The sequence below is a fragment of the Poecilia formosa genome, unplaced genomic scaffold (assembly GCF_000485575.1).
Source record: "Poecilia formosa unplaced genomic scaffold, Poecilia_formosa-5.1.2 Scaffold72, whole genome shotgun sequence".
NCBI lineage: Eukaryota > Metazoa > Chordata > Actinopteri > Cyprinodontiformes > Poeciliidae > Poecilia > Poecilia formosa.
Genome location: NW_006800011.1, coordinates 719,173 through 741,386, shown reverse-complemented (window position 1 = coordinate 741,386; position 22,214 = coordinate 719,173). Strand labels below are relative to the sequence as shown.

At 37.5% G+C, this 22,214-nt stretch overlaps 1 protein-coding gene across 1 annotated transcript in view; it reads right to left on the bottom strand.

Annotated features, from left to right (window-relative positions):
* Nucleotides 1–22,214, bottom strand: part of LOC107836648 (cadherin-18-like) — a 61,377-nt gene that overhangs the window by 10,278 nt on the left and 28,885 nt on the right. Inside the window, exon 2 of the mRNA XM_016673217.1 lies at nucleotides 18,706–19,233. Coding sequence (XP_016528703.1) covers nucleotides 18,706–18,936 — 231 coding nt within the window. The 5' untranslated portion in view covers nucleotides 18,937–19,233. The remainder of the gene's footprint in view (nucleotides 1–18,705; nucleotides 19,234–22,214) is intronic.

Sequence of the window (22,214 nt, the reverse complement as noted above, 5' to 3'; positions counted from 1 at the left end):
ATGCTGATGTCTCTACCAGCTTTGCACACAACAAACCTTGAATTTATCTCCTTTCTTTCAAATCTCAGTCATATTCTATAGAAACCATTTATTCACACAGGTCTATAAGTTGTATGCCTGATTCCCAGTGGATTTATGTCTGCATACTGAAAGGACCAACTAACAAGACTTGGGTGTTTCGAACCAGGCGTGATGGAGCATGTAAAACAAGAGGAACTCTGGGTAAAGAAACACTTAGCTACACCATTACATTATAACTCTGGCTGTATGTTTGGGTTGTTGTTCAGCTGGAAGGTAAACCTTTACCCCAGACAGCAGTTTTTTTGCAGCCTGTACAGGTTTTCCATCCATCTTTCTATTGTTAGTTAATGGATCTAAAAGAGCTCTAAACATTCAAGAAGTATAAACATTTTTGCAATGGACATTTAAAGCTACTTAGAATACAAAACATTTATCATTTATTCACCACTTAGAAAAATTGGGAGAGCCATGGGCATTTTCCTCCTCAGGACAGAAACTAATGAAGAGAAAAAGGCTATGAGTTGCATCTCAATAAGCTGTACTTTATGTAGAGGCTCTGAACTCCGTAGAGTAGTAGGCTTTACAGGATTAATTCACTGCATGGTGGTCTCTGGCCCACATTCCTCCCCTTTAAAAATCGGTCAGACATCAAACTCAGGCATCACATTATTCAATATACCTCTCTCAGGCGCTACTATACCCAAGCATCCCTGTAGAACCGCATCTTTAGAGATTAAAGGTTTGAAGGAAATCCTTACAAGTGTTCCCTTTTTTCTCTAACCAGAACCCACAGGAATAAAGCAGAAGCTAAACCATTGGTTCAGCCATAATTGATACCAAGAGGATTAAGACTTTTATGCCAAAAGCTCAGCAGGGAAGCAGTTTTACATTTTTCCAGTGAAGCTGAATTTCAAAATAAAGGTGGCATGCTAATACTATTAAATATAAGAAGTATTTTATTAACTGAGTGAAACGTTGCAGCAAAAAAATCACTGTCAATCAAACAACCTTTGGAATAATATATGAGTTAGAGTCTATTGGTAAAATAAACAACCCACTGAAAGCTAGCTACAAATGCTAAATACCTGACAATCATCAGCTCCTGTGTTTTAATGGTACTTAGCAAAAACAGTGGGGTAGAAAACATGCATAAACAATCAAACTCCTGAAATTATTATAATTTATGTTATGCTATAGTTTGAGATGTGTCTTTTAGCAGTAATAAAAGTTGCACTGATTTTCTTTTTAATTGTACATTTTTGTTAAAAAAAACTTACATTTTAACACTGTAATTCCATGAAGTCCGTGTGTTTCTCTCCTGTAACTGGGCCATCCATAATGGTTACACAAACCCATTAGGGTAGCAAAAAAATAAACTCACTTAAAAGTTCAAGAGCACCTAAAAGCTCCACATGCACAGAGAAAATCTGAAACTAAATCTAGATCTTGTTGATCTTCAGGTGATTGTGCTAACTGTCTAACCACTGTGCAGCCCTGCTGAGCGAGTGATTATTGTAAATTAGGAGCAGTTAGACTAATTCCCTGAAATGCATAATGAAGCTGAACGGCTCTAAAAAAAGACATTCTGCATCAGACAAGATTTTGTACAATGTTTTTGTTTTATATAACCAGAAGACCAACTGTGCAAATTAGCTACGTGGTATTTGTTGTTATTTAATACTTAATTTAATTAAATAAATACTATTGAAATTGAACATGTGGTTGGTTTTATGACATTAGAGGATCTAAAATGGCTGGAAAACTGTAACAAATGGAGACACAAAGTTTGAACGTCTTTCATTTATTATGTCTCAAAATTTCATTCTGATAGTTTCTTGATCTTTTTAAATTTGTTTCTGTAATCAGGGCACTGTTCAAATTGGGACAATATTTTAGAGCCCAGGATAGAGCGAAGGACAAGACAGTCTACTTTCACAGTAATCTAAATATAGAGGCTATCTATCATTATGGGGTACTGGTCCAGTGTGACAGTCTTAAAGAGACCACCCTGTTATAATGAAGCTTTGTGCAGGAGCTTTTCTCCGCTCTCATTGTTTCATGTTTAGCATTTCCTTAGCTTGACCTCCATCTGCTACTGTGGCTGTTAGTTTTACGACTACAAATATGGCTGCATAATGTAAGGAAATTACATAATGAAGATATATTTGGAAATAATTGTGATGGCCATAAATTCAAAATTTCCCCACTGCTTCTGTGTCCCATATACTTTCCTTTTCAGCCATGTCTGTAATCTATGTCCGGTTGGGAAATCTACTGCTGTGAAGCTCTATTTAACATTCCCATGATTACAGTGGAAAGAAAAATGTGACCTCATTGCAGCTGTAGTATCTTACTCAGCAATTACTCCATTTCAAGCAATCCTTTGCAATATTAATATTACAAGCGTACAGAGATGTTGATATAGTTGCACCATACGGCGAGGCTCTAACACAACAGCTTGACTCTTGCTACAGGTGACCCATTATGCTTCTTTGAAGAAGTACGTTTACACTCACACATGAAAATGGCTGCAATTATACAACCGTACATCTTTAAAAAGCAGAAGTGGAGCCTCCTACACAACCAACAAGATTGAAGTAGATAGTTTCTGAATCGTAAGTCAACAACAAAACGCACGTCTTTTCCAGCAGCCATTGTACAATGAAGAGCAGCAGTAAAACTGATCATGGTAGTATTTTTTCATTGTTGTTGTAAGATTTTTTTTCTGTACTTGTGGGCTTTATTGAACATTGAAAAGGCAGACTATGGGGAAGACAGAGGAGGAGTAGACATGCACCAACAGCCTGAGACCGGGAGCTGAACCCAGGAGTTTGATTCATTTTGTCCATTTCAAACAAAGAATGCAAATGTTCAGCCATGAGGTCTGGTCCAACAGGCTTAGCTTAGCATCAGCATTAAATACAAGTTCATAACAGTTGAAATATATTAGCTAACACTCCAAATAGTCAAAATAGTCCTAATCAGACACTAATACTGTGATGACGTTATATTTACGATATATTGCGCAGCCAGAATGGATGGATGGATGGATGGATGGAAATATATATATTTGCAAATATATGTATGTTGTACATAAAACATAATGTTTTTATGTACATTAAGCAGAATTATGAAATAGTAAAAAATTTGGAGAAAAAAGGAAATACAAATATTTCCTTTTATTTTTCATACTTATCCAGACCTGTAAACCTTAACATGTTATGCTTTTCCATAAATCCCCAAACTGCATGGAAACACTGATAACTTCCTCTGCAGATCCACGTCATGAACGTTTCTCCTGGCTGATGAGTAAATATTAAAAAAACGCATTAAAGTGCATCTAGGTGGATGTTTAATAACAGACTAAACTCAATATCTATTTCAATGCACAGACAGTGGGTACTTAACATATCGAAAGGTCTGAGGGCCACTTCCAATCAAAACCTGAACTACTAAATGAATTTCCAATTAGAGAGCTGCTGTGTATTCTGGGCCTGACTCCTGATGAGCCGGCTGTCCTTCCTGTTGTAAATATCCAGCCTGTAATTAGATAAGGAGTCATAGATCCCGATGAATCAGGTATTTAATTAGAGGCTAGATATAACTAATAAGAAACACAACTTACAGAGTGCAAGGGAAAATGAATTGGACATTGTTTGCATACAGCAGCAGTGAGGGAGAGCCCCATTACCCTGTTGCTTTGTTGGTGGACTGCAGCCTGTGAATGCCTACTGCCTACTCTCTTTTGATTTATTGTCACTTTCGCAGAAAAATTCATGTTCCACCGCTGGCTTGAGTTGGATAATCAATTCCCAACTCTAAATTTATGATTTCAGGTCAAAGAATTAGAGTTATTACTTAACAACAATCCAAATCCATACCTGCTAAAAGCATATATCCACTTCAGCTCAGCAGCCTCCACTCCACCTCATAAATGTAATTTTGCCTTCAGACAGACTGCTAATTTAGCTATTGACTTCCTTTGCAAGAGTCAATAAATCATGAACCGCAAAATTCGAACCAATGATGTATTCACAGGCTATTGCCTTCCCAAATCTATTGGTGATAAAAGAGTCAACAGGTTGCATGCTATTACATAAATGTTACAGGCTTAATGTAAGGCAGTGCAGGCATTGTGATGAATCTGTGTGTGGCTTTGTTTACACTAGGAAAAACTGGATTAGACTCAAATATGTCAGTTTGTGCCATTATACCAAGAGCTTATTTAAAAAGATGAATAAATCACTTTTACAGGAGTCCAAGCAATTTATAGACAAATTCCATCAGGAACAGAGTTTAGAGGAATTTTTCCAATCAACTTTTTTTAATTTACAAAGACTTTGCATAACAACACACTGTCTAATTCAGAAATGCAAAGAATACAAATCAACATAAACCTTAAAGCATTGCTAAAAAGCAAATCTAATCACTCTCCAGTAACAGAAGTACAACTGATGTATTTTGGGGAATCTCCGTTTTTATGTACATTAAGCAGAATTATGAAATAGTAAAAATTTTGGAGAAAAAACTAGCCGAAGCTAGTAATCTTTTCAGCATTTTTATTGACAAATTCTCTCAGTCTTTGTTTCTCCTTTCACAGCAAATAAATCCTTGTGTTTCAACAATAGCTGAGAGGATTCAGAAATTGTCCAATTTACTCAGAAAGCTCTTGTAAAACTTAAACCCAAAGGAAGCAGCATGCTATTATGAAAGACCAGCGCTGTTTATGACACCATCAGCATGAAACACCTAATGCCTGCTGAAACTGTTCATCATACCGAGTGATCAGAGTTTAATAGTTCTTCAAAATTAATTACTGCATCAAAAAAGTTATCAAAATCTGTGTTAAAGTTCTGTTTTTGGTTTTTATTGTTTTGTTTTTGTTTTACTTTTCATCACACAATCTGGCTGAAGTGTTCTGGAGAAACTTGATCTAAATAAGTTAAGTTTTTCTGTTACTGAGTAAAATTAAGAGGCTGTAAAAATGTGAAGAAAACACAAGCATTGATGTTCCAGTTTAACTTTATATCACTAATTGTTGAAGCATATTATTGCAATGTCTAAATATAATAATTACATATGTATATTTTTTTACTAAATACACTTCCTTTTTAGTGAGTCAAAGGAGTATATCATTCCCACTCTGCAGCTATGTTAAAAAAATGAGCATTAGTTGCTAGTTTTAAATAAATCAATTTCTAATATGAAGCTACAACAGTATGGATTAGACTAAAACAGTCTAACTTGTACAGTTTGTACAGTTTTAAGTATTTGTTAGGACAAAAATATATTTTTTTCTCTTATCTATTTGAAAAAAAAAACTGTAACTGGATCCAAAGACAGATGCACATGTGCTGGAGTTGGAATGTGTTTGTTTCTGCATGTAGTTGGAGAATCCAGAGCAAAATTAAAGCATCAAGTTTGTGCAAAAAATGAGCAAATTGCATTGCGTTGTAAATATACCACTGAATTTTTCTCAGAGCATTTCTATTTGATTGTTCACAATGTTACACAAACAATACATTTTATCCTAGTTTACATTGCTCTGCATTTACAGCACACACATCAGCCTGGGTGCATGGTGACTGTGTGAGTCTAAAAATGATATTTTTTAAATCAAATGTTAGGTCCTAGAAACATTTCCTGATTTTATTGCTTTTAGAGAAGGATTTTATAAGTGGTGAAAATAAACAAAAGTTATTTTAAGCAATAGTTTTACTACCCAATCTGAAGTAAAAAATAATGCAAATGTAATTCTAGGGATTCCTACGGCAAAGGGAAGCATTTCTGAAGGAGTCGGCAGAAGAACTGGAGAGGAGTCAATTTAACCTGGATGCTGTTCCCTCATTTGCACTGCAGGGATCTGGATGCAAAATGAAAACACAGTTGGTTTTCCACGTATGAGTACATTAACATTTCAGATTCTTTGTGTGTGTGCATGCAAGTTTTGTGATTCAAGTCTGCAATCTTTTGATGGAAATAACACCCGTCTTTAAATATAGCCTGAGGATTTCTTATTTTCACAACAGCGTCCATTTAGTTCACACCACATTCGGTACACAGAGATTTGTTAAAACCCTTAAAGTAAACCATTTATTGCAGCAAAAATAATCTCACTAAAAACATTTTTAAAAACTGCATGTTTAATCTGAGCGCCATGTGGAGAAAATCCCACCGTAAGACATGATTGTCTTCAACAAGATCCCCAGTGCCAATTAGTCACTCAAGCCTTTTCTAGAAAATAAACATAAATTAAACATTAATTGTTAGTTGTATGTTAAACAGTCGCCTGCAAACAGCTGAAGTTCATAACGGCTTATTTTAATATTTCAAACATCAGATATACCTTAATGTGCATTGATGCGCAGAGAGGAAACCATCTTAGCAATACTGCAGAAGCTAACATCTGGAGACTTTTTTGGGTAGTATTGAAGTGCAATAAAATATTTTTAATGTAAAATGGCTGCTTCTAAAAGTTAGATTATTGGGGGGATAATCACATTACAGCAGGTATTAATAATAAATATAATCCACATTCCTGCTTTAACAATAAAACACATCTGAACAGCTGCAGAAAAATGTCCATTTATCTTCACACAGCGCCACCACAATGTTTTATTTAATCAAAGTTCATTTTAGCCACACAGAAAATTTCCTGGTAGAAAGCTTTACCCCAGTTAGAGTCAGTTTTTTAAGCTACACAGCTGAACTGATGTAAGTTTAACATACATCAGGACTAAGTGCAGGACAGTGGAAAAGATGGGGAGTAAAAAAACAAAACTAAGATAATGACGTTATGCTGTAAATAATACATGAGAATTTCTGAGAATCATATTCATGCTGGTGAGAGCAGAGGCATCGCAGCTTTATAATGAACTTGATATATAACCTCTGCCACCATGTTGTGTTGTCATATCTACACAAAGACTTTGAGAAATCCATTTCATCTACAGGGCATCAAAACAAGGGATTGTGTTTATCTCCAGGTCTCTATGGGCGACTTTATTAAAGACTAGTGGGATAGGTGACTGGTATGAGGCTGGCAGCTGGCAGGTGGAAATGCATTTCTGTGGAGATAAAAGTAATCAGCAGAGTATGAGGTTCCAAGGCCACATGACAGAAAAAGAGCACTCCAAGCTCAAAGCAGCAGGCCCAAAAGTTTTCATCTTCGCCTCTCTCCCTCTCTCACAGTGAAGATTCAGCAAAGTCTTTGCCAACAACTAGACTTACATTGTTTGTGTTCACAAGCTAATCGGTACTTGCAACCAAACGGCTTACTGCCAGTGCCACTTGTCAGGTGCCTAAGTCAATTACAGGAAGGCAACAGATTTGAGGGAGAAATCAAACCCGACAGAAATCTGTGCGAATAATGTTACTTCTGCAAGGCAAAGCGGTAATTCTGCTCATTTTGATAATGAAACTTAAGCTGGCTCTTGTGATTACAGCTGCACAGCCAATCAGTGGATGTCACATCTCATCACAACCGAGGTCAAAATGAAAAAAATACAATTTCAGAGAGGAAGAATTAGAGTAATCTTTAATGGCTGAATTGATTATTGCTGCTTAATATTGATTCTAAATGAATCTAAACATATATTACAGAGTTTTGTTCAATCTTTTAAATATTTGTCATCTGCATTAATCACATCTTTTATTGTTAAAAATAATAGGTCTATGGGCTACACAAAAAATATTCATTAGATATTTTGCACAAAATTATTCTTAGATTATCAGATTTTATTCTGTCAGTTCTGCCTTTTTTAATCTCCTTTCAGGATGAGTTTAATCAACTCTAAATTCAGATTAACTGCTGCTGGCCACGCCCCCAGCTCAACATTTACACTCTCATGTGAAAATGGATGCAAACCCATGTGCAGCTATGCAATCATACATCTTTGAAAAGCAAAAGTAGAGCCGCCTGCACAACCAACAAGAAAGCAGACTTTAATAACTTTTCCAGCAGCCATTGAACAATACAATGGAGCTCAGTTTGCGTGGCCAGGTGACGGGCAGGGGGCCTGAATTAATCACATGTTGATGATCCAGGTGTTTACTTGAAGATAGTGACTTTCTGGACGAAACCAATAAAAGCGCGTGAATAGTCAAAAAAATAAAAAAATGGTATATTAAGCTGAACAAGCTGAATTCAAACACAAAGTTTATCATTTTAAAACATGCCAAACTAAAATATAAAGCACAGGGTGGATTCTGCATAACCGCAAATGGTATATTTTGCGAAAGAAGAAAAGTCAACGTAGTTTTATCTTTTTTTTCTCCATTTCTGCTCTGGCGAGTTGTTCCTGTTTTACGTGTGCATGTTCACCATGCTGCTTAGCTGCTGCTGCCTTTACGTAGCAATGCCTCTCTCCATGCATGTGGACTTTTAGTTATAATCTAGGGCTGGTATTATTGGAAAAGTGCAGAGATGAGAAACATGCATGTCATGCTTCCTGTGTGGGTTCTCGCTCAAAAAGCACCAACACTAAAGCACATTTAGTCTTATGCAGCACATTTAGACATAAATATGTAAATTTCCTCACACTTTGAAGGGTTTGGGTAATCCCCTCAAAGAACTCTTAGACACAAGAGCCACAGCAGAGCCGGTCGGTGCTGGTATTTTCCTTTAAATCCTTAATTCAGAAACGTAACGACTCTCTGATAAAGGCTATCTCTATTTTATTGCATCTGAATACCAATAAATCAAATTCTAGTAATTGCTTGCCCTGTTAAGTGCAGTATTGTATATTAGATGTTACATAAGGCCAGGTTGGATGTGTTGAATGTTTTTATTCTTCTTTCTGGAATCTCTTTGTATGATCTGAAACATTCCCATACGAGGCAGCAGAAGAATGCATCTTTATTAGATTTCCACCTGACTGTAAAAGTTTAAGAAAAGTGATGACACACTCGGTGTAAAGAGCCAGATATGAATTCTGCCAACAGAATAATCACTGAGTCATTCAGTCTTTTCATCACTATACGTTGAAATGGATTCCATTACAAAGAACCATCAATACCTCCATCTTCCTACCAGTAAATTAAAAAAAAAGCACCATTTGTTATGAACATCCTCAGAAGGAAAAAAAATAAAAAGTGTGCAGCCGGTGGGGGCGGCGTCTACCAACAACCCTATTCGACAATAAAACATAACGGATAAAATTCTCTGTTTATGCACAAAGAGAGCCGGCTGCACATTTCCAGCATTTAATCTTACTTCAGACATAAGCACCATGCCAATTATGCTATTCCTGCCAATTTGTCTGCTGAACAAATATAAGGCTGAGTGGCCACCTGCCTCTGGAGCCATCAGCCAAAAGCTTTAGGAGTGGCAGCAATTCAAAGAGACACAGCAGCCATTTCAGGTGAAGTCAAGGAAATTACTTAGTCTGACTGAAAATTTTATTGGAATATGAAGAATAGCTGTTTAAAAGAGACTCACCGCACATAATATAGTCTTTAGAATCCAGCAGACTGGTGTAAAAATGCTCTGTGGAGGATCATATAAATGTGTTTAGGTGCCATGAATTCTCTTTTACACTCCGTTTCTGTTTTCAACCGCCCTGGCTTTGTGCTTCCTGTTGTACAGACCCTGAATTGTTGGACTGCTTTACTGGTGGACGTTCTTTGTAACGACTTGGCTGAACTGGGCGTACGACGCTCGGCGTGTGCGCCTGCCTTGGATTGTTTGCTTTGTGTTAATTTAAAGAGGCGCTTCCTTTACTGCTGGAATATAAGAGAGAGAACTAGAATATTATGCAGGAAAAAAATGCTGGTGAAAGCAGAATCTGAGATGAAAAAGAAATTACATTACATTGGCAATGCCTTTCCTAATCAAACCTGTATTGATTTCTAATCGATTTTGCAGCAGTTATACCCACAGAGATCCTGGACTTCATGTTTGTTTCATGATCCAATTAGGGTTACAATCCTGAGCAACATTTAAGGTGGAACAAGCCAATATTTCAAACTGTTTTAGAGCTAAACATTAATACATTCCTCCTCATTACGTCTACTTGGACTAGGTGGGGATTTTGTCTGATATATGGAGCATTTTAGTCAAATTTCACCTTAATTTACTATAATAAAAGAGAAACATGCACTTTTTACTTATTATGACAGCCACAGTCAATATATTATTGATCATTTCAGGCTTCTAGACTTAAGAAAGACTTCCTGAAGTTCAAATGAAGCATCCGGATGGATTGGAACGGAGAGTTAAATGACAGTGAAGTATTTCAGAAACTGGTGATTTTCACTCAACCATGTCAGGTTTACAGTATACAGGCTAAAATGCTCTGAGTGGTCAGAGGACACAGAGTAGGTTGGCTTGAGGTTACAGAAGGGCTACATTAACTCAATTACCTGTTAATCATAACGAAGGTAAAACACACAGATCCATTTCTGTCAACTAACAGGAAACTGAGGCTTTTTTAATGAGGATGAAACATGAACAAATCCACTATATGCACAACTTTCATGAGTTTTTGAGAATTATACAACATGATAATATGTAAGCACATTGTCTTTGCACAATTACATAATTTCAACTTTGGTCCGAAAAATTTGCTGCAAGACTTTTTAAATAAACATTACTATTACCCACCTACTCTACAGGTTTGTTTATTGCAACTTTGTAAATCTTTAAACACAGAATCTGAACGTCTCTTTAAAGCTTTTGTCTAGAATTGAAACGTTAAAAGTGGAAATCTTGGTATTCCAGCAGCACACGCTGGGCCAGGTAGCAGACGGGAGGGAGAAATAAAAAGACGACTGAACATCCAACCAAATGTGATGATCCGTTTCTTGGCTTCTCGTTTTAAAGGGGAGGGTTTGTTGTTGATTAAATCCGGGCTCCCATACTTAACTCAAGGGGACTTAATCTATTTCTTTCTTATGTGGGTGTGCTTGATTGACTGATTATCACCACCTTTCGGCCATACTCCCTTCCAATCAACTCCTGTGAGCGCCCCTTCGCTTTGATTGATTTGCAACAGTCACAGCGAGCCCTGATGACGGAGCGCCTGCCTAATGACCATACATCAAGAGGAAGTGATGAGGGGCGTGCTGAAGACACGCCGTTAATGCACATCGCGCCGATCCGCCCCAACAGTTGTCCTCTATTTTGACATCTGAGAGGAAAAATGGAAACGAGTTGCTGTTTTCCCCAACAGGGAGGATTGTTATATTTATTTATGCTGATGAGATGCTCTGAGTCCTGGGAGCAACTTGGTAGCAGCTGCTGAAGTTTAGCACACTGTAAAAATCAAGCTGCCAGATCAGAGGTTGTTACCTCATGCGGAGTCAGAGGCAAAGAGAAATTGTCTTAAGTGTCAAAGTGGAGCTTGTTTTTCTGTTGCACATAAAAAAAACAGAGCAAATCACTTTTGAAATTATACATTATAGTTTCCGTTACACAGATTTAGCTAATCTGGACTAAATCAAAGATACAGCCTAAATTAATATTTGATTTTGAATCAAATCAAACAACAATAAAAGTTTAACAGTTATTTTTGCCCTTCCTTTTTCAGTAATTTTGTAAATATCCTATTTACAAAATACTAGGATTTAATTTAGTCTTGAAACAATTTTTCAATTGCTTATTTTAAATAATTAATATTGATGAAAAAGTACTTGCTCCATTGACAGATTATTTCATATATAATATGGGTAAATCTGCAAAAAACATCTGCAAGTCTAATAAGCACCTTTTCACCAATATTAACTATTTAAAACAAACTCATATTTCTTGCTGAAAAAGTTAATTTTAAGTCTTTTTTTTTTTTAAGTGTAGTAAGATATTTATATTGGGAATTAAACCAAAATGAACTGGTAAGATTTGTGTTTTTGCAGTGCTGTGTTGCATTTATATCCTTTTTGTATTTCAATTTCCCCTTCCTGTTCTGATTCTGTGTCTAAGCAAAGGCCAGAAAAATTGAAATGAGCAGTCCAGCACCTTGGCTAAGCTCCCTCCAAACCTGGAGGGCTTGGCAAAATTCATAATATCCAAGGCTTCAGAAAAATCACAGACTGAGATCAAGGAGCAAAATACAAGGAAAAATAGACGGAGAAAAATAAAAGCATGCTTAAAAGTGCAGAAGCAGTGACCTCAAACAATGAGAAATATCGACCCAAAAGAGAATACATGCACCAAAAGAACGACAGTTATGAGTCATCGTTCTCCTGAAGCCTTTAGCTGAAGTATTTTAGGCTAAATTACCACTTAGGAAGCCCACATTTTAGTTTGCATAGCAATGCTTGGTAGCACAGGAGACAAAAAGGTTGTTTGAAGACTTTTAGGAAAGACGGGCAGCGACATGCACGGCTAAAGGCCAACAACTCAGGCACTGATGCTGAAGTTAGCATCTGATTTTCATTTAATTCTTTCAAATCCATCCATGATTATTTAAACCAATACATTTTATTGCTGTAAATGTATAAAAGAACAATTTTGTTTTCTGTTTTAGCCTGTAGTCACAGCAACAAAGTGGGCATGGAATAAGCAGCTTCTATTTCACCAAAATGATTCCCAGAGGCTCTTTAGGAATTAAGACCATATTTAAAAATCTGAGTAAAGCTGAAAAAAACAAATTAACTGTAAATCTTTATTGTATTTGGAAAACAAGGGTTCATTATACATACTTTTGTACAGTTAACATCCTAGAAGTCTCAATCATAACTTTCCATTTTCAAAATTATACCATAAAAATAAATGCAGATAAAATCTGTGAAGTGAAAGAAATATAGACAAACGAATGGATGGAAAGTTCAGACGGTGCAACTGTAATACAGACTAGAAATGTATATTTTTCATACCTATCCAGACTTGGGAAAGAACTTAAATCTTGTCATTGTTCAGTTTTCTTGTTACAATTCAGCACATGAATAAAATGTGCTGATCAAAGCATATGGAGGTTTTTCTTTGCATGAACAGTTTTTCTTATGGTAATTTCCATAAAAACATGAAGAGTCTTATGTAATTTTATCAGGGCTAATAATTCTGACCTCAGATGTACACAGAGAACCTCCACCTGTTCGTGGTTCAGATTTCACAGATTTGCATATACTCACATTTCTCTGTGGAATGGAAATAAAAATTATTCAAAGAAACAAATGAAATGCATCCTGGGAAGCTAAACTACTTGACGTTTGCGAAGCCGTCCATCCAGAAGTGCCATTTATTCTCTCTGGTGCTGACTGGTGGTACCAAAGAGGAGAGATAAGGAAGGATAGAGATATTAGTTTCTGCAGTAGTGCTAAGATGGTTTCCAATGTGTGTATTAATGCATATCAAGATATATCTGGTGTGTAAAACCATTAAAATAGGAAGTGATGAGTGTTTACAGATTATGGTTCACTGTAATCAGGTTATCTTTGCTTGGTATGAAAATCTGATGACTTAAAGCACATGAATGTGATAAAAAAGCAAAAACAGATCAAATATGTAAGGCAGCAAATCCTTGCTGCAGCATGAGGTGTTGGTTATTTTAACTTTCCCGTTGCAACCTTTAAATTCCAGTCTTAAAGACATTAAAAGTTTCTGTGTGTTTTGTATGGTTTCCTATTCCATCCATGCTGTTAATTATCGTGGTTCAGGTTGTGAATTGTTCCTTGTCACACTTCCAAACGGTCCAGTTTGCAGGGACTTGTTGCATGAACTGCGGGTTCAGGAAGAAAAGTGCTTTGAGAAGCACATGACTTTTCCTTCCTATTGTTCAGATCTTACTACACACACACAACGTTGTTGCCTGATTCTGTCACAGAGCAACCCATTTTCAGATGCGTGAATAAAACATTCAGGCACCTTTCTTCAAAACTGCGGGTTTGTTATGCAAATGAACACAACATAAGACAAGGAGCATTACTCCAAGTCCGAGCTGAAGCACCCATTCTGTCATATATCGTACAGCTTACTGTCTTGTTCAGTAGCAGAATGATATCCAGAGATATATCAATGTTTTCTGCCCAACAGCCAAGTTCCTCTTCTCCAAACATTCAACCTCATCCTGCTGCTAGTTCACAGCAGCACACCGTCTTCCAGGGTGTGGGTATTTGCATCATCCAAAATTACCATCCAATCTGTTCTCTGACTACTTCAAAACAGCATGCTGAGCTGATTGACACAGAGACATTCATACCTCCCATTGGGAGAATGGGTTGTCTGCTGTCTGGTATCTGGACAAGTCCTGTCCTTTACTGAGCATTTGCGTCTCACTCATGCACGAAGCTGTCATTTCCCCAATGCGTCAGCCCACCAGAAAGGTGTCACAAGGGATTAGGAGAAGCCTAAGGGGGATTAAAGTGTTCTTGACAGACTGGCCGCTTCACTTGTTCCAAAACTTTATTTGTATTTTTTGTTTGTGGGAAAGTATTGGCAGAAATGCAACTAATACGGCACAGTCAAGACCCTTTATAGGCAAGTGAAGAAAAGTTTTTCTTCACTTGTTCATAGAGGGTTTTTTTATAGCAGTATCACTATGCCACACATTAAAAAGATTTGAAAAGTCAATCCTTAATGTAAGCCCTATTCTTGCATGTGAAACAATGCCAGTTTTTATCCACTCTTCAAAACAGGAAAGAGAAGAGAGCATAAGTTGTGACAGACTGAAATGGTGACAAGAAAATAGATATTTGCTTAAATGTGATCATTTCTACAGGAAGGATGATGAAATCAACTCTGTCACAAAAAAAGATCATAAAGGACCAATGACCAGATCTAATAAGGAGGATCTTAAGAAAAACGGCTAACACCTTCTACTGACTAACAAAAAGCCAAATCTTGTGGTTACCAAGTCTATTAAACTGCTCTTAGTTATCATCGACATGCTGTAGTAAATTCTTTTCTTGACACAGATCAGTTCCCATTGAACTTGAAAAATGCAAAAATCAAACCTAATGCTTCACTTATAAGTAATTATCATATCTTACATAACATGTTTTCCAAAGATTATTGGAAAGGCAAACGATCTTTGGCTTTAACCCACAGCAGCAAAAGAAGTGAATGACACATCAGTCGTGACAGCAAAGGATCTAAACGTCTGTGTTGGTTTGATCTTTCTGTAAACAATCTGGGTGAACGATTACATGCGGCGTTCCTCATGGCTCCATTCTCGTGACAATTTTATGCCCTTGCTCTTGTTCTGATTATGGAGTTTTACAGTACCTCTTGGTACATGGGTGCTGATGATGCAAAGGTTCATATTTCTGTCATCACATATCATGGCCTCTCATCCCACTCACTGAGTCAAAACATTAAAATCAATATTTTCAACCACCATTAATTGGTTTTTATTCAGTAAATTATGTCACTGTAATGATGTGTTTATTCATCAGGCAGCTCTATTTAATATACTCCATTGGGTATTTGATAACACTGGCATGTCCCCAACTGGATAACTGTACTTAAAATAAAGTTTGGGTTTTTCCAAATGTTTCACAGTGAGATTATGTTGCAATAGAAGATTATTCCATAGCTTCTGGCTTTTCACACAACTTTAAATATAATTATCGATAGCGTTGTGCCTCCTATTTCCAATTTCCATTTCATACATTATAATGTGATTGTTTTCACTTTATGCCTCCGCACCTCTTTAATTTGTTATCCACATTTCACCTCTTATCACCAACTTTCTCCTATACTTTCCAACTTTTGATGAACCAATTATCGTCGAAGGGGCTGTTTGCGATTCCCTGCAGTCGAGCCGTTCATTTGCTTCTCGCTAATGTCCAGAGTTTTTAATCAAGCAAAGAGACGACGAAGGAAAAAAAAAATACAGTGTGGGCCATGCAGAGTGTATTAATCCTCCTCCTCCTTCCTCTCTGCTATTTTCATCTAATTAAGGGTCATTCTGTCTCCTGGCCACATTAGGACACTGCACACCCATCTCAACCCACATAATTAAATGTTTCTTTGTGCTTGCCATCTGGAGACCTCATCTCTTTAAACATGCATGTCAAATTGATTTCCTAATAATGTTTATATTTCTTTTCACCGCTTTGTTATCATCCAGCCTTAGCTGTTTATGTTTATTTTGCTTTCATCAGCAGCACCATCGCACGCAGCCATACACACACAGCACGCTTGGAACAACAGAACCCTTGAGGTAGTTTGCAGCACCAGCACAACACAACCAGCAAAGCTGACATAATGAAGTTCAAAGCAGCCCAACAATTTAATGTATAAATAATTGCATATTTATGCAGTCAGGGCATCGCTAAGCTGGCACTTTGAATATGCTGCGAACATCCTCGTTGTAGCTTTCACCGAGGACACAATGCCTGCTCAGTGGTTTTTTGACGCGGAAGATTTCATGGTTCATTTTTGCATCAAAGACTGGCAGATTATCCATGTTTCAACAGTAAACAACATTTCTCTGTCAGCCCAACGAGGCGATATGCGATTAAATCCCCAGGTTGATTCAATAAGCACACATCTGAAGCGCAAAGTGATGTTTGCTGTTCTTTTCCAGGACCCATGTCCAAGCGGATCATCGTCTCCATCTCCCCTTCTCTCTCGCTCTTTGGTGCTATCAAATGATAGTTAAAATACAGACATATGTGTAGCCAGAGAAGCGTTGAGCGCTTCTCATTCTTTTTTCTCTGAGTGCAGTTGAGGATTAGTCTGTGCCTGAGTGCCTAGAATAATGATCACTGCAGCAGAGAACCACATTTTCACATTCCAGGAGATAAGGGGTAGGCAATCTGCAAGCAGAGGATTTACCCGGCTCCCTGTGGCTTATTGTGAAGCTAACAGAAAAGTCACCACCAACAGCCAATAACTGGTCTTCAATGTACCATGCACCAGCAGGAAGCCGTCTCAGTACTCATATTTTTTGGACCCAAAGGAGTATAAGTCACTCTGAAAAAGGCTCTGAAGGTCTAAGCAGTGCCTTGCAAAAGTATTTTTATCCCTTGAACTTTTTTTCACAATGCAGGTAAAAACATGGCTTCCAAAACATTCACGAATAAAAACCTAAAAAAATGGTGTGGGACACTTTCTTCTACTCTGATGCCCATAAACAAAATGGAGAAATCACCTTGTTTTCTAGAGGTTTGCACAATATATTACATGCAAGAGTGAAAGTGCAAGTTGGAAGGACAGCAGTGGATGCCTGCACCTGACAGGAGCTGTGTTTCCATTACAAATGTGCAAAATGTTGGTGATATTCCGCTAATGTCAAAAATGCACAATTTCACTGTTGTGGTGTTTCTGTTAAAATTAGAATCACAACTGAAGTCACACATGAAAAGGTTTGCAACAAGTCAACAATCAGCATGCTGCGCCGTCATCCTCCCACCACTGTATGTCGCCGTCTTCATGTTTCTGTCGGCAGCAACATCTGGTTGTTGATCATGTGACTCGTGATGCAAAAACACTTTTTCCACTGCAGTTTTGAGAAATACACAAATTTTGATACAACTGAAAAACCAAAGCAAGAACTTGATTAAAAAAAACTTCTTCTTTTTTTTCAAAACTGCTGTGAATCCATTAAGAATCACATTTAAGGCATCAGGAAATGCAGCTACTGATAGTTGACAAGATGTGCTGGCTGCACAAATTAGAAATGCAGGGTGGAGGAAAATGTTGATTTGTTGTGATTGATAACAGCATCTCAATATTTACTAATCATTTAGCCCCAGGATGATATCAAAGTTGCTCCTCATGGTCGATCAGATGTTGTCCATGTCTGGCCTGAATCTTTCTACCTTCCAGATTGGTGAAGGAGGATTTTATATCTACACTTTGAGCTCCTCAAGTAGGTCAGAAAGGTATGACAAAGTTTTGCTAGGCTCGGTGTTAGCTTAGCTCATCTGTTTGCCAGACTTTTATATATTTTCTACTTGACTGTCAATGATCCATTCCTAAAGTGTGTAAAGGGAAGAAAAACAGCAAGGTTGGCCAAGTCATAGTGAGAAACAACAGCCACATCCTGTTCAGTCTACAAGTCTCCTCTGAAGGTTGTTTTAAATACCAAAGCTGTGTGTAGCTTCATCCCAAGGCTCAGATCAGACCTCGGTCCAGTTAGACAAGACTTGAAAACTGATTTTTATCAAAACAAAATCTCTTCATCCAGTCTGACTGAGTTTGAGTTTGTTTGCAAGGAGGAATGTGCAAAGAGGTTCAAACATACTCTAATACCACTAATGTTTTTCCCTCTAATTCACAATTATGCTTTAGTTTGTTGGTCAGTCACATAAATTCATATACAGTATATTGAAGTTTGTGGTTTTACCAACAGAAAGCATTGTGTGACAAGCAGCTTTCATGGTCTAATCCTAGTTTCTTTCCCTCAACAGAGCAAATTATGCATCTTAAATGAAAAATGGCTTGATAAGGAAAGCCATTTTCAGATTTAATGCATTTTGAAGAGCTAAAATGACAGAGACACCAGGATGTGCTTCTGAAGAACTCAGAATAAAACATTTTCAGAAAAGAACCATTAAACTAGAAGAAATATCTTTTAAAAAAAAACGCTCACACATAACACCCAAATCACAAGACAACAAAAGCTTGCATAATGCTGACATGATAATCTGAAACAGCAGAACAGCTTGTTCTGTTTGTAACCCATTTCTCAATAAACAAGAGGAGCGAGAAAAATGCCAAATAAGCTGTTCAAAACGCAGGCTCCATGGGATGGAAATAATTCATTTTTACACTCTGAATCTGTTCAGTGAAACTCCTACCTTTCCCACATACTGTGCATCCGGTCCTATGTGTTCTTCTAAAACAAAGAATTGGTTCCAGATCCAGCCACGCTTGGGTCTGTGGTGCACCTCTGTCTCCCCGTTGGCCAATCTGGTCTGGTTCTTGGAGGGCACTTTGGTAGGGACGTGATGGCCCGTCCCAGAGCACCTCTGGATGAAGCAGAGGCAAACCAAGAAGGGACAGAGGCAAGAGGTGGTGGGTATCCTCATGGTGGCACGGCGCTGTGCAGCTGTATTCCTTTACTCCGAGGCGGCGAGGTCCTCCCACCACTGCCGCAGCAGCCGCCTCCAACAGCCACCGCTGCAGTGGTCCAGAGAAAACGACAGTTTAAATCCAAACTACAGAAACGATCTTCGAAGGGGATCCTCTAAGGTTCATGGTCCAAAGCCAAGGTACATTTACATTATGGAATTTCCCAGACTCTGATCGACTTTTCAAAGGAACGCCAACTTCTGGGTAGCTCTCCCTAAGAGAAGGGGTTATTCCAGGAAGCCATTCTGGATGTCCTGAAAGAGAAAACAGAGGAAACACAGATTAATTTGATGGATATTAGAGTCTAAATGTCCACTAATTCCTCCAATTAAATTGCGGCTCATAAATCCTTCTAGACGAGGACACACACGTCAAGCTGTCTGACTGAGAGAGCACACAAAGGGAACAAGGAATCCTGCTGCAATATCTCAGCTGTTTCTCTCATTACGCACATGATGGAAATATCTTCTGACTTAAAGAGTAGAGCTGCTATTAAGAAGGTTGTCTCAGCCTGTACCGTCAGAGGTCTGCTTGGTCACTGATATCGCCTGATGAGATCGACATCATGAGTCACAACCATGAAGCCTTGGGAATCTGCCTCAAAGCCTGACTTGATTTTATTAAAAGTAACTCCATGTGTTTTGATTTGGACGTTTTAACAAGAAAAATTAGTGTGTTTCTGATGCATGGTGAGTAATACAAATGTAAGTTTTTACAAATTGGCTGCAAAACCTTTAAGTAGGATATTACACGAGTAGTGAGTGAATAGAAAATGCTGATCGTTTTTAACTTTTTTATGTTTTTACCAATAAGAATTCAAGAGTTGGCGTTTATGTTCAATCACTTTGAGTCAATATTCTGTAGCGCCTTCATTCTCTGCAAATAACTCTCTTCTTGGGTATGTCTGCAACACTATGAGACTATAAACCCTACCCAGAATTACATGCAAAACATTTAAATCTCAAATATAATGGATGGAGAGCCTCTGGAGAAAAATCTGTCTTCAGGTTTGCCAAAATTGTACAATGGATTTAGGTGCAGACTTTAACTGGACCATTCTCACACATGAATATGCTTCAACTTAAACCCTTCCATTACTATTCCATTATATAACATTTCATGGTCTAGTTTTAAGTCTCTTACAGCTCTAACAGATGTTCTCCCATCCCCACATGATGACACTGCCACCACCGTGGGGATAGTGTGTTCAAGACTTGCTGAAGTTACTGTGGGCCTCTTGATTGCTTCTTTCATTATTGCTCTACTTGCCCAGTCTATCAGTTTAAGTGGACAGCCATGTCTTGATTGCTTTGCAGTAGGGATGTAACAATTAATCAAATTATGATTAATAGTTTATCAGCAATTAGTTCCTTTTGATTAACTATAATGGCAGTTTAGACCTTCTGTCAGTGTTGTAGTGTGGCTGTATTCCAGCAGAGGGCACTGTTGGTCATCCTTAAGTGGAGTCAGTTGCTACAGAAACAAAGATGGCAGGGCCATACTAGAATAGGAATGAGAAACGGTCCCAACAGAGTCCGATCCTTAAGTTTTACATGAATACAGCTGACTCAAGAAATTAAGATGTATTGATGTGTCCTTTTTTTTAAATTCTGCATATTATCAAAAATATAACTCTTCATGTTATCGAAATACAATCAGCCGTCTTGATAAAAGAGAAAACTCAGGTTTTCTCATTTAATCATTAGTCGATTGATAAATTCAAGCAACTTTAGATTAAAAAATAATCCATAACTTGCATCCCTGACTGCAGCTGAGCCAGTGTATTTATATTTTGGGACGACAGAATGGTGCTTTGGTCACTTCAGAAAGCAGTTAGACGCACTTAATTTTATTTAGGGGTATAATTATAAAAGGAGTCCAGTACTAGTGCTGGTCATTTAAAATTTCTCCTAAAAGCATTTAAAAGTTATTTCCTTCAACTTCATAATTATTCACTACATTGTGTTGGTCCATCAAATCAAATAGCAGGGACAAAGTTGTTTTTTTTTTTGTCAAAATGTGACCAAATATAAGAAATATTCTCTATGAGTACAAAGAGTTTAGATAGGCAGTATATGCATGGTTGAAATAGACCCTTTTCCTATAGTGACATGTATCAAATTTCTCAAATGTGATTAAAAAAAGTGCATCTTAAGTCGACATTAACAAAAAAAAGAAAAAAAGAGAAATTTCTAAAGACTAATGAGAAGAACAATTGAAATTCTGTCTTGGTGAGCATTCAGGACAAGTTCTCTCAGCCACTGCAAAGAATATGGATAACAGATCCACCAGAAAGCATCAGTGAGTAAACTGTCTGTTCTTGGTTTGGATTTTAAATGTAGATTTGCTATTGTGGTGATGCTGATGCATAAAATCAGTCTGTTTCTTGCAAAGAAGAATGAATCATTTGACCTTCCTGTTCTGTGGTGTCCTTAAAGCTTCAGCAGAAAAATAAGATTTTAGACAAGAAACTGCTGATCTACTGAAGGTAAGGTTGAATCCTGGAATGTGTCAGATTTTTCTATCATGTTTTGGTGTAGATGGAAAGTACAACACTACAAATACCATCAATTTCATTATCTAAAGACTGATTCAGAAAATACGAGCCTGAAAATTTCAATGACTGAAATGTACGAAGAGATCATTAATAAAAGTTAAAACCTAAATTAAACTGTTCTCAGATATGCCATTCTCTGTATTGAAATGTAAAGTTTCTAACACTAATTTATTATCAGTTCAAGTCAAAGCCTTCACAGTTTTAGTGTTGCATCATAACCTCTGCAGAAAAAAATAGATATTCAGCAGCATTAAAAACTCTCTAACCTTCACAGAAACACCCAACTGCAAGCTCTTAGTTCCCAGCCTGCTCCTTCCTGAGGTGCTAAAAAGATGGTTGATCAGAGCGTTTGAAGATTTACAGAAAAGAACCTAAACACAAAAGAGGAGGGCTGACTGAGACTTATCCAGAGGATTATGTGACAGCCATGGCAGAGGAACAGAGGAGCTGCTCTACCTACAGTGATTCTTCTGCTAGGTAAAGCTTGTAGTTTGATGTAGAATTCATCTCAGCAAAAATTTGGCATGAATACATTAGCATTAATAATAGCTTATGTTTGCATATAAACACTAGCAGAAAGCATTTGTTATCACTGCATTTCATCACACCAGGCGTCCATGGACACCTGAACACAGGCAGGATGTGACTCACGGTTAGAATAACATATATATATATATA